Source organism: Podarcis raffonei, chromosome Z (genome assembly GCF_027172205.1).
Source record: "Podarcis raffonei isolate rPodRaf1 chromosome Z, rPodRaf1.pri, whole genome shotgun sequence".
NCBI classification, from domain to species: Eukaryota; Metazoa; Chordata; class Lepidosauria; order Squamata; family Lacertidae; genus Podarcis; species Podarcis raffonei.
The window spans coordinates 25514101-25532575 of NC_070621.1; the positions used below are offsets into that span (position 1 = coordinate 25514101).

Below are 18475 nucleotides of genomic sequence, written 5' to 3' on the forward strand. Positions count from 1 at the left end.
TTTCCCATACTGTGGAATACTCAAAGATGTTGCGGTGAGATCTGAACCAGGGAATTACTAATGGTTGCTCACATTGGTAGCTCCAGGTGTGAAGACGAGGCAACCAAATTGTAGTCCCTGCCTTATGGAAAATATGCCAGTGATAACTTGTATAACCAAGCATACATGAATAAATGGGCAGAAATACTATAATCAAAACTGAGCCCCTGTGCCTTGGCAATACTTACCCCTGGCCAATTTTTTCAAACCTTGTATATTTCTTTTTCGGGTCTCCAACACTTACAATGCTTCCTGAAAAAAACAAAGGAAGGTCATCATCACTGGAAGATAATACCTTTTAAGTGAGAGCGAAGAAGAAGAAAAGGATAATATCGTGTGAAGTGAGCTTATATTTTCAGCTGAGTTTGTGTTCAGTCCTGTGGGAGAGACACTGGGGTGGGTGGGCAAAATTCACCAGACATTTCCATAGGAGGGCCTAAGGTTCCCTGTATTTTTAACTGACTGGGGCTGGTCAGAGTTGTATGTTTAAAAAGTTCAGAGGGCACCAGATTGTGAAAGTGTAGTATAGAAGTATTTTTCAAAAGGAGTTAGCAGAATCTGAAAGAAGATTATCTATGACCACTTTAATTTCAAGGGGGGAGAGGAGCCTATCTGTGTACAAGGAGAAAAGAAGTTAGGTAATCTCCAAGCAACGGAATTGGAAAAGGGAAACCCTTCAGATCAGGAAGATAATGAGAGATTCTGAACCCGTTTTCAACTGTTGAATCAGATGAATCAACTTGGGTTTGGTGTCTTCATGCAAACTGCGCTTCTGGGGCCTGAAGTTGACCCTCGGGGTCCCTTCCAACTCTACACTTCTATGAAATTCTGTGAGAAGAACAAAATAAGAGCAAAAATGTGAGAACATATGATTTCTAGCAAGACAGACAAAAGGTGCATATATTCCCCCTCCCAAAGCAGGATACAGGGGTCAGCTTTCTATAATGGGGGTGATTCAAAATACAAATAATCTTTGCTAGACCTAACAGCACTGCATCTTCTTTGCATTCTAAAACTGCAAGGGAAGAAAATGTATAGATGCAAAAATGTACCAAGCATTGCTTTCAAAACCACTTAAAAATGAGCCATTGACAGGTGAAGACATATGTCATAACATTGAAAACGACCTTGGCCATGATATTTAGGTGCTTTCAAAAGTAGAAATAAAAAACTGCCTGAATATTGCAGTAGACAGGGAAGGACAGCAGGTGGCAACTTAAGGAACCATGGGAGTTACAACATGATGGGCTATGCTGAAGGAAAATTCAGTGTGAAGGGAGAAGAAAGATGCTGAGACTCCCGCAGAGAATATGCAATACTCTGATACAGAGAATATGCAAAACCCAAATACTCTGTGATTCGTTACTAGAGCTGGGCATGTAACAGGCAGAATATTCTGTTGCATTCACAAGGGGGAAAGGCCAGGCAGCTAATAATTATAACTGGTAAGCTCTAAAGCTTCATACAGGTGGGGGTAACAAAGTTGGGTAGCGCTACTTCCCCCTTCCACCCATCCTTTCATGCTATTATTGATATCACCCATCCCAACTAATGTGCCAGTTCAGTAGTGAATAGACTTTGCACACACCTGTCCTCTTCTGGTTCTGTGCAACAGCCCAAAGGGCAAGACTACAAGGACAGCTTCTAGCACCCTACTTTTTCCCAACAAGGACCATAGCTCAGTGGCAGAGCAGCCGCTTTGCACCCATGAGGTCCCAGGTTTAACCCTTGGCAGCATCTCCAGGTAGGGCTAGAAAACACTCCTGCCCAAGCTGCTGCCAGTTAGTGTAAGCAATACTGAGCTAGATGGGATAATAGTTTTACTTCACATAAGGCAGATTCCTGTGTTCCCAGGAGTTGTGGGTAAGCAGAGGCCTCTTGAGCTTCTGCCTCCAGGAGTCCACTGCTTCAATGCTCAGATCCCCCTTGGAGAGCCAGAGGGTATTGGTACAATACGCTGCATGGCAAGGTGGAATAAAGCCTTATACAGTGGTACCTGTAGTTACGAACTTAATTCGTTCCGGAGGTCCATTCTTAACCTGAAACTGTTCTTAACTAGAGACGCTCTTTCGCTAGTGGGGCCTCTTGCTGCCGTTGCGCTGCCGGCACACAATTTCCGTTCTCATCCTGGAGCAAAGTTCTCAACTCGAGGTAACTCTTCCAGGTTAGCGGAGTTTGTAATCTGAAGTGTTTGTAACCTGAGGCGTTTGTAACTCGAGGTACCACTGTATGTGCTACTGGTATCTATTTATTTTTTCCTAAGAAATAAAGAAGAGTCAATCTCATTTAGAGATCAAACAAAGCTGTGTGGCATCTTTCTGAAGGTGGATGGAGGTCAATCCCGAAGATATTAAAGAAGGAAGAAAATTAGGGGGGTGGGATGCACCACCTGGGTTCCAAACATAAAGCTTTGTTAATTAATTCTTAATTATTTTCCTAATTAGCTCTCAGTTGTACAGACAAATGCAATACATCATGTTTCAGAAGACTGTTTGAAATTCCATTGGATTTTCAATCTGCAGCTCAAAGTTGGCTGGAAGGCAACTACTCAGGCACCTTAATCAGGCATACATTACATTCTTAAGGAGGAGAGAAAAAAAGCAGACAAAATCATGAAACAACCAAAAATCAATCAAGGAAGGAAAGGCTTGGAGATGTGGGGCAGGCAGGCAATTGTTGCTGTGCCTCATTAATAATGCTCATCCATAAGAGTTGTCGTCTCATGAGAGATCTCATGTAAAAATATCTTGCTTGCAACTCTTGGCTTCAATGAGAGTGGCCATTAGCATTTGGAATCAGAAACCTGGGAGACTCATTCAGATTATCTAGTCTGGTGGATGAGAAGAACAGAACAGCTGTGCTTGATTTGACCCAAAAACCACCCAATCAAGCATCCTGTCTTAGACAGCAGCCACCTAGATATCTTTGGGAGAATAGCAAGGAGGTCATGATATCAATAGTCCTCTCTCTAGATATATGTCCTCCCACTAGCTGGTACTTTGAGGTAGACTGCATGGTGGGTCCACTTGGTTATTATGGCTAGGTATCCATTGATAGATTTCTCCTTGATAAATTTGTGGTCAAGTATCAATAGTGTGCAAGCAAGGGCGAAACACTCACTTAATTTCTCTAGGATCTCCTCATCAGTCATCTTGGATTTTTTCCGCTGCCGATCTGTATTTCTATACAAGGTGTTTGAGTTGGAATTCTCAGGCTGAGGGGTTGTAGGTTCCTTCACTGGGGCTGGAGCCGCAACAGGTTCAATGACAGAACGTGTGTAAATCTGAAAGAAACAATGGCGGGAAATACCTTAATTCCATTGTGAACTTGGGGAAATTGAACAACAATGAATTGCCAATGAGCTACATACAAGGAAACACTTTAATTGTCTCCTGTGCTTTCACAAATATTATATTGCTTTCTCTCTAAAGGTTTAATTTAAGCTCCTGACAGGCAGATAATGGATTTCAAGACTTCCATTACACTGTTCAATTTACACATTACACCCTGAACCAAGAGCTCTGCTATGCCTTTTCACACAATGCAGAAAAGCTTGGGATTAAGTGATAAATCTCAGAGCAGAGCTACCTGACTGCCATAGCTTCCTACAAATGAAAATCCTAAGACTGGGTACTAAACTCAAAGTTGTTCCTTCAAAATGAATTTCCCTCCATGGCTCGTAATAGCTACTGGCTTTGCCATAGGCAGTGTGTGCTCTGAGCAAAACCAGATAAAAAGCTAGCACAGAGGCAATCTAATTTCTGTGCCAAGAGGGGTTAAACCTGGAAATTTGCACAGAGAGACTTCTCTGGGGATTGTTTAAAAAAAGCTGTTTCGGGCTACCTGGCTAAGAAAATTTCACCAGACCGCACTTTGTGTGTCTCTGCAGCCATAAGGGCTAGACATTCATGGAAAGCAGAGATTCCCAAAAGCTCGCATTCTGCATCACCACCAGATTCTGTGCCCCTTCGCCATCCCCAACCCTATGCATTCCTGCTGAACAAGGGCAAATACGCAGACCTGGTCCTACCATACAGACAACAATTCAAACTAAAACTGTTAGCAGCTCACTGATTTTGTATGCTCTGGTCGTGGGGCAATAACAGGTGGTGGCTCATTGTCATCATCATCATCATCATCTTCCTCATCCTCCTCTTCGGAAACTGGGGGAGCCAGTGGAGGTTCTGATGCAGTCTTTGTGCTCTGTATGTGCAAAAGATGTATTCATAAAATGAGGCTTCAGCTGTTTACGGGATTACTATCAGAACATGAGGAGGTCTGGCTGTAGGACAAGGGCCGGGGGTCTGTGGTCCGCAGGCCTAATTAGGTTACCCACTTGGCCTAATTAGGTTACCCACTTGGCCTGTGAGGCCTACCTGCCCTATACCTGAAATCACACATGACGTTAGGTGTGGAGCAGGAAAAAAACATGGCTACACCAAAAGGGAGTTTGCAGTGATCTGACTTTTTTGGAATGTATTTGTCCCATGAGCAGAAGTGGCTTGCTGGGTGGGAAGAACTGCAACGCTTAGTTTCCCAAGTGGGTTGTTATTACGTACCAGGGTGGAGTGCTGTATTGGCCCCATTGGTGTCTTTGTACCACACCAACTTCACCACCACCTCGCCTCTCTCCCTCTTGGTAAGCAACAACAACTCATCTGCCGGGAAGCTACCCAGTGACTCCACGCCACCTGGGAAGCCACTTCTGCCTGCCCATGATCTCATTTAGAGCATTCTGACAGAGCTTTAAAATTCTCCTGGTAGAGCCACATCTGCAAAAACAGGCCTGCTCAAGAAGCCATTTGAGTTCTTTATGGCTTCATCACTGTCATTTTCCCTTTACAGTCAAAGATGGCATACTTATTTTAAAAAAGCAAAACAATGGCAAAGGGAAAAAGGAATTCTCATTTCATGAGATGCTTGCAGAATTCATTACAGGGAAGTCATTTTGGCCAGCCACTTGTTCTCATAGAGACCATGCGATGAACACTATTTCTCTCTTTTTAAATTGTCTTTTATTGATTTTCATACAATTTAAGAAATTTAATTCAGTTTCAATACAATATTCCTTAGCATCTTGACTTCCCATCCTTACTTCCATGATGTTTCTGTTTAAATCTTTTATTTACTGCTTTAAATGCAATACTTTTTTTCCTAAAAGATATATTGTACATTACATTCCTTTATCATTCTTATTCCTTTGCTTATATTTCAAGTCCTGCCTACGATTTCATTCGGCTATACTGTTTTCTCAGATAATCCGAAAAGAGTCTCTACTCTTCTACCAGCATTTCCATACTATTTCTCGACTGCCCATTGCATGGCCTCTGTTGTGTAATTGAGTCCATAATATTACGTATCTCAGCATTAAAAAGAATAAGAAGAGGAAAGGAAAGTCCTACTTCAACTATTCAGAATGGAAAATAAGACATTCATACTGAGAACTCAGTATTGATAGGGATTGCTTTAATTGTACTTTTGGGGGTTTTGCTGTGATTCAATTTTCATTAAATACACACTGCTATTTCAAGCATTCCTATAAGCAAAAAGACATAAGAAAAGCCTGACTGCTGGATTAGTCCAAATGGGGACCATCTATTCCAACATCCTGTTCTTGCAGTGGCCAGCCAGAGGCCTCTATGGAAAACCTGTAAGTGGGACATGAGCACAACGGCACTCCCCTGTATTTTTGATTCCCAGAAACTGGTATTCAGAGCCAGCTGCAAATCACATCAAGCCAAAAATCTCAGCAGAGACACTATTCCCCCCCAAAATGGAATTAGTTCACATTCAACAGCAGGTTCTTATACTCACCGAAGGATGGGCTGCGATATATCCATGGGCACTTTTATCTGAAACGTGCAACAACAAAAGTTCTCAATAGCTTCATTGAGCCTAAATGGCTACAGGGCAGTTAGGAGATGACACATGTGTGGCAATGTTGGACAGGATCAAACCCTCCCCTATACTACTCATTTGCTTCCAATCACGACCTCCCATGCTGGTGTTTAGTTTTAAAAAGGAAAAGGAAATCAAAAGCCTGTTGAGATCTCTTCTGCATAACCACCCCTTTTTTTGTTTTGCTCTTGCTTCTGTTTTGTGTGTGCATGTGTTGTCTACTCTAGGTCAATGAGGGGATGGTATACACATGAAGGTGACTGGTGGTTGGTGAAAGATCCTGTGTGAAAGGCTAGGAAGGGAAGATTTCCCAGGGTGGAAGGCTGGGAGAAGAAAGGGAAGCTCTCAGGTGAGAGCTAGGTGGGCCCACCCCTTTCTGTGTGGAGGCAAGGGTTAAGATCTATGTTTGAGGGAGGGCTTCGCATTTTCTCTTTCTCTTTCTGTTTTTATTTTCATTTAGATTAGTTTGTTTTTTATTGTGTTGTATTATGAAAAAGCCTCAATATAATTATATCCCCCCCCCCATAAAATTATTATTAAGTGTTCTTAGAGGTTAGGCATAGCAGTGAGCCTCAGCGGGGTTCTTCCAAAAGGAAGTAAGAAGAAGGGTGTACAGCAGGAGTCATCAATCTTTTGAGACCCATGGACATCACCATCCCATGTCACTTCCCCCTCCCAGATCATGAAAAAGCAGGCAGAACACAGGCTTCACGTTTCCAAAGGATCTGGGGGAAAGCAATTGCCTGCAGAATAAATTCTAGCCTTGAAAAGCACAGAGAGCTGAAAAAGGAAGTGCAAAAGAGAGTCATGCTTCCAATTCCTGCTTCAGCTCTATGTACTTTCTGGAGGAGAAAAATGCAACCATTATCACCTTCTGAGGACCAAGGGGGCAGTATGTGTGCTCAGAGGCTTTGTGGGCAGCGAAAGAAGACCTCAAAGGCACCACTGCACCCACAAGTGCTACACTGGTGATCCCTGGGATACACCCTAGGGTTCTGTCTTGGAGTTAGGCTTCAAAACTGTATTAAGACTTCTCTAGTGGCGCACTGGGCCAAAGTCCCTCAAGGCAACCAGGTGGAGCCATGTGCTGTGCTGTGCTGTACCGTCTTTCTACACTGTCTTCCCTCTTGGTTCACTGCCCCTCTAAGCTGTTAACACCTCGCTCCCTTTTTGCAGCCCAATTTGCTCCCCCCCTCTCCAGCTCTTCTCCCCATTTCTCTCCTGTTTCATCCTGTTGTGTGTCTCTGAGTCCCCCCCCCCATCACCAATGGTCATCTCAAGTACAGTTTCATTGTGCTCCCTCTTTCCATGCTTTCCCTGAGGCACTCTTCACCTACCACGAGGGCATACACACTATCCCCCTCCTATGTCCTTGTCCTGTGTGTGCCACACCAACCTTCCCAAACTGATCTGAAGAGACCTTCTAAGTGAATTTGGACTGGTGTGCTTAGAAGATTCTATGCCATCTAGAACCTCATCTAGAGAACTGGGAAGACAATTTAGCATATTCTTTGAACTTAAGACAAACTGTGGTTTGTCTTAACTAACTATGGTTTACTGAAACAAACCGAAAACAAACTGTAGTTTATGAAGCTAGCTTGTTTTAATAAACCATACTGAAGTTTAACCATGGTTTATAATTCAGGCACAACACTAATGAGGTTAATGGGAAACTGAATGGAAAGTCCAAGAGGAATGGGAAGGAGGAAGCACATGAGCCTGAGTCTCACACAAGAAAAATAGCATAGCTGAGATTTATATCCATATAAGGCCTGTGGGTCATTCTTCCCTTATCTAGTCTTTTTTATTTTTAAACTTTTTATTTTTTATGTTCTGATGGTGTCTTCTCCGCCATCATTGGCTCCTTACCTCCGGATGTAAAGCTCATATATTTCTGGTTGTTTACTGTCTCTTTGGAATCATAGAATTTGAGGACATCCAGAACAGCTTGAGGGTTCTTCTTCTGTTCCAGTTTTGTTATATTGGAGGTCTGCAGCAGCCTAGCCCACTGCTCCGGAATCCCCTGTGAAGAGCAAGTGGAAAGGATGACGATTCAGGCCATTTCATCAGCGTTTATATTCTGCCAGCACAGTTCCTTACCAAGAATCCCACGCTACCTGTAATATTACATTTGGAGCCTTTGATTGATGCCCAAGAGTTTAAAAAGCTAGACACTTTACAGCAGGTGCAATCATTCTCTCATCCTCTATTAAAACAAAGAGCTAAAACCTGGATCCAACTTAAAAAAAACCAAAAAGTTATGACTGTGACAGGAAAAAAAGGTGCATGAAGCTCATCGTTAATTCAACTCTTGCTGATCCATGGACCAATGGCGGCAAAGCTTATCTCATTTCCCTGGCGCTTCAGGACAGAAAACAAAACACTACTCTACACTGGAGGACAACACCGGGTGCTTTAGGAAATTTACACTGGATAGCTCAGGCATAACAAGATAAATGCTTTCTACTCAGACGATAAAAGCAGACGCTACTGAGACCAAAGCTACCTCCTGACGCCTTAACTGCCCACTCAAGGACATTTTCCCTACTTCAAAGGAGGAGCTGCAATTTGGAATCAAAATGGTGGTGCTAAGTTATATAAGGTAGCTGGGACTTAAAATGCACCCTCTTTCCCCACTCCTTCCCTCTACTGTGTAATGTTATTAATTATTATTATTATTATTATTATTATTATTATTATTATTATTATTATTATAAATAATAATAATACTGCAGGAATTAGGAGCAGTGGCTGCACCCACCAAAGTACAAAATCTTATAAGTTTGTATTGAGGTATTTTGATTTCCGAGAAAGTTGTCTTGGAACATCCAGTATAATTTCCTAAATTCAAGGAGCGACCGTCTCCCCCACCCCTTAGCAGCACAATTAACATTGAAGCAGTAACTCACTTGAAGTGCATCAAAGCATCCCTTTATTTTGCCACCCCAGCTTACAGCTAACATTCTAACAAAACTGGGGTTTCCCCCCCCTTCCTCCTACGAGGTTCTCTGCAAAAATGAGATGTGACATGGGCCTTTGGAGTTTGGGGTTAACGATGAAAAAGTTGGAATAAGCCAAGCAACGAAATCTACTGCACACACACGGAACCTGCCGCTGCAGTGCTATGACATCTCAAAGAAGCACTTGGATGCAAGCTTCTTTTGGGCCTGTGACGCACCTCTGGAAACTTCCCTGTGCACATCTGTGAGCCATAGAGATCTGGCTGCAATGGACGTAAATAAAGAAAGAAAAGAAAGTTAAAACAGAATGTGGGACAACTCAGACGGTGGGAAAGAGGTGAAATCCAATGGGTCGGAATGGGGCAGGGAAGGTCAAGGTTGTGTGTGTGAGGGTAACCCAGTCTAAAACGAGGGAAGTAGCAAACCAAGTAGTAGTCATTGACAGGCTACAGGAAGACAGACTATGAAAAACAGAAGGGGAGGAGGAAATAAATCACAATTAAGTCCAAAGTTTGGAAGCAGCAATTCCCCATTTTAACCAGGTTGTGGCATGTTTGCTTGCTCACTGGAAAAATCATACTGCCAAGTGACTGGATCAAATATTCAGTATTAAAACAGTTGTGGCGGGTACAAAGAGCCTTCTTCTAAGAATTCTTTCATGCTTAAACCCACCTTGGTAATTCTGAAAGGTCTCCATGTAACATTTACAATGCAATCCCATGCAAGCTTGTTTAAAAGTAAGGGTCAGCAAGTCCAGTGGGGTTTACATCCCATTGACAGTGCAATCCTAACCATGTCTACTCAGAAATAAGCCTTACTGAATTCAGTGGGGCTTACTCCCAGGCAAGCAGGGTTAGAATTTCAGCCTAAAGTTGTTCAGGACTCATCTGACTTTAGGAATTATTAAAAACTGTTTTTCAAAAATAGCCAGGGTACGAATGGACACAAATGCTGCAAATGGAAAAATCAACCAATTCTGGATTTTTGTTTTTTGTTTTGTTTTTGGAGTCTGCAAACAGGGTCAAACCAAATTATGCCAAACATAATGCCAGAGAGAAAACTCTTGGCAACATACATATATGCCACTTATATATATATATATGCCACTTGACTTTATACAACCTAAATCCATCATTTCCTTTTGTTTTGAAATGGGAACCTTTATGAGTTTGAGTTGCAGCCAGTTTTCCTTCTAGATGGGGAATGCAGATCTGTCTCATTAAAAGGCATGCTTTGCAGAATTCTCATTCAAAAATAGTGGAAAACAAAATTTCCCCACCTTATTAGTGCACCAACTTTTCCACCAATCTATCTATAGGCCTCAGAAGCATGCTTCTTTTGCCTAATCATTTTCAGTCATTGAATTTACTGCTCTGTGTCCCAATTTCTGCTACTTGTGGTGGCTCCAAGCGAAACAAAATGGGAATTCGGACATGCATTTGTGACAATCAGCATCATGTCATTGGATGCTAATGACTGAAAGCCAGACTTCAAAGCCCATGCAGCAGGTATCCCCAGCTGTGATTTTGGATGCAGCAATGAGTAACAGGGAATCCATCCAGAACACTGGCTGGCATTATGTGTTGGAGTAAAACTGTGCACGCTGCACATTGCGCATGGCACATAACCAACAGATCAGGCACGGCAGCTACTGCAATCCTCTAAAATGAAGAAGGAACATTTGTGCAGGTTTTGAACAATCCCCTGACACTTCCAAACTTTTGAGAGATAGAGAAAAAAATGTGAACACTGTGGAAATACTTTTGTTAAGAGGCTTGGTGGCAGAACCCTTGTCACAATATACTTACCAACATATAAAGGAAATAAGGAAAAGCTCAAGATGTCACAGACCCATAGCTAATTAACTGAACCAGCTGTGGTTATGGAGCTAAGAAGATCTGGTTCTTCAGGAAACAGAAATTCCCATGTGATTCCAAGGATACTTATGTTCCCTTGCTGTGCAAACTGATCACCAAGATCAACTAGCTTGATGATCACCATAACTTGGTGTTAACAGTCAGGTGCAGCAACTATGACTCCTGAGGGCTACTACCCTCAATAAACAATTTTGTATCAAAAACCTCAACCTCTTCTTCCCTCTCTCTCCCTCTCCCTCTCTCTCTCTCTGTTAAAATAAATCTTAATTTCAGGGAATCTTACAAGAAAGAGCAGGGAACTAAAACAGACACAATTTAATGCATTAATGCTGTATCATGAAAGCTACTCTTGTTGCTGGATCCCACACTGTCACTCTGGTAAAATTCAGACTGAAGAATCATGGGATGGAAAAGCACATGGGGAACAATCCATAAAAGTAGAAGACCAAACCCGGGGGGCTGGCAATGCTGACTCTGGTTCCTTTCCATGTGATCCATCTACCCTACTTGATTTCTTCATCTAAATGTTAACCATAACACCATGGAATCAAGCCACAAGGAAATGCGTTCCCCAATATCATACTTACAATTTATATGTTAGGGTCTGAGATCTATATCCCTTAGTGCAGCCTTGCCCAACCTGGTGCCTTCCAAGGTTTTAGACTACATCACCCATCAGGCCCAACCAGCACAGCCATATTGGCCGGGGCTGATGGGAGCTGTGGTCCAAAACATCTCAAGTTAGGGAAGGTTGCTTTAGGGCATCAGAAACTAATAGTTTCATTTCTCCTAGTCAAGTGAGAAAGAAAATAAATGCCTGAAGGAAGAGAATAATCACTCAGTTATGAGGATAAGTAGCTGAAGAAAGCATTGCAACTCCTCATGTTTCTAGAATACCTACTCACAAAGAATATTTTCAATCACTAAAATTGATTGATTTTGACATGGATAAAATGGGTATTTCCCAAATCCAGTGACTCTTGAAACACATCTGAAGTGTGGTTTATTAAAATCTCTTGAAAGATAGATTAATTATATGGGGGGGATTTATTATATGGGAGGAGGGGGTTGGTCATCTACAAAGATCAGGCATTAAATCTAGGGATGGCTGGATCAATCTATTTCTGTTCCATATCAATTTCACACATGTTTATTCATAACCCATCTCCGCCCTGCTTATTCATTAATCTGTGATTTTTTTTTAAAAAGACACAAATATTCAACATAAAATATATATTATTACAAAATATGTATTCTGCATCAATATATGTATCTCTGAACAAATTTTATGCTAAAATTCACCTTTGTAACATGTTTTGTTTTGCTTGTTGGTTTGCTTTCTGATGGAAAAACTATGTCACAGATTTTGGAAAAGTGCAAAACCAGAAGGATAAGTAGTTGTAATCTACACATCAATCCTTTTGATGAGGATGAAGTCAGCTCACATCGGAATTCACAGAAATCAAATTCCTCAAGCACTCGTCATTAAATCCTTATCAAGTATCTTTCTTGGGATGTTCAAGAAATGTGCAAGAATGAAGTGAAGCTCCATCCCAGCTACAATTAAACGATCTCTGGGCTCCCGTGTCCTTCTCAAGTGCTTTAGGCAAAGGGCGAAAAGCCAGAGAATCAATGGGTACAACTGCTGCCCATTATCCCAGCCCATGATTTAAACAATCCCACAATGCTATTTTGAGTGTTAGCAGAATTCTTTCCTTCTGTGGGGAAGAATGATTGATTAGCGGACAGCAAGGGAAGGCATACTTAAGAGGTAAGGGAAGCACGTGGGGAAAGGGGAAATAATCCTACTCTGGAGAGCCATTATAAGGAGAGGATTGTGATGGCACCAAATCCTCTTCTAGCTCCATATATAAGTTTTTAAGCTCACAACTTGTTTATCAGAACACCTGGAAGGCAATTACCAGGAGAACATGCCGCAGTGCAGCATAGAAGGGGCAGGCATAGGTGTAAGCCTGGCTCAGTGCCATACAGAGGTCTATAGGCCTTTCTGCTCATGTCCAGAAATGCCACAAACTCTTCTCTACCTGCACCATGTTTGGCCAGCATTTTTAAATTGGCAATCTATGTCATATGCCACAGTTAGGTGGCAAAATGTTAACCAGGGTGCTAGTCTGCATGAAATATGTGGTTTCTATACCAGCTCATAAGAGAGTTGGATAAGACCTAGAGGCTGTCTGTTGAGATCACAGGTCTGTGTTTAAAAGAGTAGTTATTTATTCCTAAAGTGCTATGGAACTCCTTGCCCACTGACATTGGGCTGGTGCCCTCATTAGGGACACCTGCTGAAAAGCTTTGTTTCTACAAGCCAACCCAGTTATATAACTTAGTTACCTATATGTGTTGTGAAAATTGGTTTCTGGGTTTTAGCTGTGTTTTATTTGCACAACTGCATTTATAGTCCACTTGGAGAGCTCCTTGATCAACTGGTTTATAAATCTTCTAAATAAATAAAACTATCTTACAGAATATATCCATAGAGCATCTTCAGCTCTTTCCCCAGAGTTTCCATAGTTTGCAGTCTATAACAAGCAACCCATGGAGTGGGGAGAATTAAGCAACAATTGTTTCCAGTAGAATACTCAAAAGTACACAAGTGTCACGCAAGGAAATCTAGCTACCTTCCTCCTGTGTGGGCAAGGGGATAGCCTAAGCAGACATTACTTGCGTGTACAGCAAATGTGCACAGGAGGGGAGGGGGATCGTGCTTGGCAGCCCCCCAATTTCTGTCTGCATCTAGCATAATGTCAGCATAGAGCAGGGGTGGGGAACCTGTGGCCCTCTGGATGCTGCTGGGGCTCCCAATTCTCAACAGGCCCAACAAAGCATAACCAATGGTCATGGATCATGGGAGTTGAAGCCCAGCAACATTTGGAGGGTTGTAGGTTTCCCATCACTAGAGCTCATTTGCATCCAAAGTAAGATGTGTGTGAGCTCTGTGAGTGTGATCAGCAACCCTTGCAAGGTTGGCAGGTGTGATTCCACCACCTCCCGTACACATGTTCACTCTGCACGCAAGTGAGGTCTGCACAGAACAAATGGCTGCAAAGAAAGCCAATTTAGCCAAGGAAGTTTGCAATGAAGCAAACAGAGGACAAAAAGATGACTTACTGTGAATTCCCCAGTGACTGCATCAAACCCCACATGGATCGTGTGCTCGAAGTCTGAAGGGAGAGAGATTTCAGGACGTTCTTTCTCCTTCTTCTTATTGGCTAGAAGTAAAATGTTAACAAGCACTTATTTTCCTGCATAATTATTTTTTATGCATTTTACAGTCAGGCTTATTCAAAGCAAGATATGGAAAGTAGGAGGATAGAATTTAATCCAGAAGGACCCTTGACTGCAAAATCCAGGCTGTATAATGAAACAGCACCATAACAGTGCAATCCTATTCATGTTTGTTCATAATTAAGTCCTAGGGGGCTTGCTTTGGTAAATGTCCACAAAAATGCAACTTTACAGAACACTGCTCCTGTAAGCTAAGGGCATGTGCATTACTTGATAATGTATCATTTAAACCCAAAAGCTATGAACAGCCTCCATGGGGTTGTCAGGGACGATTGTCAGGAATATATCACACGAAGTAAGCAAAGTTAACTCTTTATTAGAAGAAACAAAGTCAGCTCAAGAGTGCCAGGTCTAATGAGCACAGCAATTCTTCTTGGTAAAACTTGCCCCTATGAGGCAGTTGTGGAGGCTGAAGGTCCCCACCTTTTCCACAGCTGCCTAAATCTCCTCCCCCGGGTCCTTCCAAAGCACCTGTGCACCTCTCTCTGCTCTTCCTGCTTCATACCTCCTCTGGTCCTGGGAGACAAGAAGGGGGAGACACCCTGGCTTCTTCACCAGCCTAACTCATCCCTGGCTCTTGGCCTCCCTCTGCTCCTGCTTCCACCTTTGCTTCTGATTCTGGACTTCTCTCTGCCACAGGCTCTTCCTGCTCTCTAAACCCTGTTACCTCTTCAACTTCCAACACCTCTCAAACTTCTCCCTCTGACCCTTCATCATCATCCCACCACCAACCTCTGGGCTCTGAGCTTTCTATCCTTGGGGGTTTCCCTGTCGGCTTCCCCTCTGGTGCCTCCCTCTGCGTCCAGCCAATCCATGACAAACTGGAAATAGTCCTGTGCATCAGTTCAGGACTAGAAAACCCATGACCTTCCAGGTGTCATTGAACTTCACCTTCCACCACCTTCCTGTTTCACAGTGGCTGATGGGAACTGGAGTCCAACAACATCGGTGTGGGGGTGTGTGCATAGGTTCCCCATCTCTGCATTTAGTGGATCAAGTTGTTAGGCAATATGATACAAAGAAATATCGGTTTTGCCAATAAGCAAATTTAACCAATAGCTTAGTTGAGCAGTTGACTAAAGCTTGTATTGATAGACATCTCTTTAATTCCTTTGCAGCCTTTTTGTTGCATAAAAGAGTGAATGAAATGTAGACTTCACTGAGGCACAATTGTTAAGGACTTCAGACAAAGCCCTCATGCAATCAGGGTGATGCAGAGAGTGGTTAATATACCTTTATACAACAGGGTGGAACCCACCACCTTTAAAGAAGTAGAGATGTACCCACTCCTCAAAAGCCCTCCCTAGGCAGCCTTGCAGCATCTAATTCCTTCAGGGAGAAAGAAAGTAAACACAAAGGCATGGAAATGTATCCAATGATAGTCTTGCTCAGAAGAGAACCATGAAATTAACCAACATGGCTAACTTAGGTCCATTAATTTCAATGGGTCTATTCTAAGTAGAACTCAGTTGGATACCACTCATGCCTTATGCAGACAACTCCCAATTTATGCAGTGGTTACCTTTGAAGGCACTGTGCATTTAAGTGAAATCACATATATTTGAAACATCATTGAGAAAGCCTGTAAACACCCTGTTCCACCCCACCCCCACCCCATTCCACCCCTTTTTGTGACATTTTTGGGTCACTGCCAGGTTCGGAGTGATGTGCGTATGAATGTATGTAAATGGGGAGTTACCTGTACAGAATCAGACCATTGGTCCACCTAATCCTGGGCTGCTAATGCTGAATGGCAGCTACTCTCCAACATTTCAGACAGGAATCCTTCCCAGCCTTACCTGGAAATACCAAGGATTTATCTTTTTCATATAAAGCAGCTCTACAGCTGAGCTACAGCTCTTTCTCCTTAACTGTTGTGATCTTCATTTAAAAAAACTGCTGGACGATGGGAAACAACTCAGTGGCAGAACCCACGGATTCATGTGCAAAAGGTACCAGATTCAATCCCTAAGAACTACAGGTAGGGTTGGAATAGATTCCTGTGAAAATCTGAAGAGCTGCAACCAATAGCCATTGTCAACAAGACCGAGCTAAGTGGACTCTGTTTAAGGCACCTTCCTCAGGGCTGGATCCAGACTTAGTTATGCTTCATGAAGGACAATAGTTCCCAAACCTTTTCAGCCCCTCACTTTGGTTCCATAAACTCATCCCCAGTGACCCCAGCCCTACCTTATAAAAAGCAATATTCATAATAGCAGTTTGCACAACCCATTAAAGAAGATAATAACCCAGTAACATTCAAAACAGTAACAATTAATTGCACATTTATTCAAAATCCAATGAAAACTACTTAGTTGAATTAACTCAACAAAACTGAGTTTTATCCAAGGATACCAGCTTTTCAAAGTATGCTAGTCACTTATACACAGAGACATCCAGGTCACCCCTCTTCTCACCTGGGAGGGTGATACCACCCACCTAAGTTCCTGGCGTGTTGCTGCCAATCAGAACAGACAATATCCAAGAATAAATGGCCTAACGGTTTGAATCCGTGTACGGCAGATACAAATGTCTCCAGGAGCAATCTGGAATGCTCACATGTAATCAAAAACACTGTGCATGAACTAATCCCAAATGTTACATTCATCCTTATTAATTTAATTGCTAAACCCTTACTAAACAATTATCTGGCTACAATTTCTGCCCAGGATTCCAACCTTCACACTTATATTAATTGATAAATGGTTTTCCTGCAGCAGTTGTTGGAGCCAGCAACAATATACCATCTCAGCATGCGAGAGCAACTCCTTCCAGACCCCACGCTTCTCTCCAGTCTCCCAGCCCTTTTTAAGATCTATAATGTGTTCACACTTAAATTTTCAGCTAAGAGATGGCCTGCAACAAGTTGTCCTATCTTTTCAGTTTGCATCACTCTGAACAGCAGATAAGAAAACGGTCTTGGCCTCTCATTACACTCTCACCATTGTGGCAGAAAGTACCTTATTTTTCGCTCCATAAGACACACCTGACCATAAGACGCACCTAGTTTTTAGAGGGGGAAAGCAAGAAAAAAAATATTCTGCGCAGAGCATATAAGCGGCTCTCACTTTTTTTTTGCTTTAAACCCTTCCGTCCCTCCTCCCGCTTCGCTGAGAAGCCATCAGAGCAAGCTGTGCAGCTCTCTCTGAAGCCAGCAGAGGAAGAGCGATAGCTGCGCAGCGCCTCTTCTGCTGGCTTCCCAGCAAAGCGGGATGAGGGACAAAAGGGAGCCCTTACAAGGGAGCGCTGAGCAGAGCCTGGCAGCGGCTCTTGCTGGCTTTTCTGGGAGGTGTGGGAAGGGACAATGGGCAGCTCATCGGTCCCTTCTCCCACCTCGCGGAAAAGCCCCCAAGAGCCACACACACGCTCCACGCGGCTCTTTAAAGGGAGCGCTGAGCAGAGCCTGTATGCAACCCAGATGCGAACGCAGGTTGGGGGCTGTGCTCAGCGCTCCCTTTAAAGAGCTGTGTGTAGCATGTGTACGGCTTTTGGGGGCTTTTCCACGAGGTGGGAGAAGGGACTGACGGGCTGCCCTCTGCCCTCTGTCCCTTGCTGGCTTTTCCCCTCCTCGGGGAAAAGCCCCCAAGAGCTGCACACACACTAGGCTCGGATCTTTAAAGAGCGTGTGGCTCTTGCTGGCTTTTCCGGGAGCTGGGGGAAGGGACAGAGGGCAGCCTGTCAGTCCCTTCCCCCACTCCCAGAAAACCCCCCAAGAGCCATGCTCCCTTTAAAGAGCCGCACGGAGCGTGTGTGCGGCTCTTGGGGTTTTTTCCTGAGGAGGGAGAAGGGCAGCCCATCATTGACGGGCTGCCCTTCTCCCTCCTTGGGGAAAAGCCCCCAAAAGCCACACACACGCTCCACGCGGCTCTTTAAAGGGAGCGCTGAGCAGAGCCTCCCGCCTGCATTTGCTCCATAAGACGCACACACATTTCCCCTTACTTTTTAGGAGGGAAAAAGTGTGTCTTATGGAGCGAAAAATACGGTAGGTTTAAAGGGTCATCGAGTAAAGTTTAAAAGAACAGTCAAATCTATATAAATGGGTGGTGAAATGTTGTTACAAAATATAATAATGATAATAATAATAATAATAATAATAATAATAATAATAATAATTATAACAATAATAAATTTTATTTATACCCCGCCCTCCCCGGGCTCAGTGCGGCTAACACCAATAAAATCACAGTAAAAACATAATGGGGGGGGACAATTTAAAATACAGGTTAAAATGCAATTTAAAATGCAGCCTCATTTTAATAGTAGCCAATAAATCAAGACCATAAGGGGAGGGAAACATAAGGGTCAGACTGAGTCCAAACCAAAGGCCAGGCAGAACAGCCCTGTCTTGCAGGCCCTGCAGAAAGATGTCAAGTCCTGCAGGGCACTAGTCTCTTG

The 18475-nt window shown here is 43.1% G+C and overlaps 1 protein-coding gene across 7 annotated transcripts in view; it reads right to left on the bottom strand.

Annotated features, from left to right (window-relative positions):
* The window catches only part of PAK3 (p21 (RAC1) activated kinase 3), an 83125-nt gene that overhangs the window by 14015 nt on the left and 50635 nt on the right, over positions 1-18475 (bottom strand). For 3 of the 7 annotated variants that reach the window (XM_053373834.1, XM_053373835.1, XM_053373833.1), the window contains 8 exons: positions 13904-14004; positions 9116-9160; positions 7807-7960; positions 5854-5891; positions 4111-4242; positions 3160-3322; positions 748-867; positions 228-291 (listed from right to left, as the gene is read on the bottom strand). In XM_053373834.1, the coding sequence (XP_053229809.1) occupies positions 228-291; positions 748-867; positions 3160-3322; positions 4111-4242; positions 5854-5891; positions 7807-7960; positions 9116-9160; positions 13904-14004 (817 nt within the window). The remainder of the gene's footprint in view (positions 1-227; positions 292-747; positions 868-3159; positions 3323-4110; positions 4243-5853; positions 5892-7806; positions 7961-9115; positions 9161-13903; positions 14005-18475) is intronic. The other 4 variants (XM_053373836.1, XM_053373837.1, XM_053373838.1 and 1 more) reach the window with 4 other exon arrangements.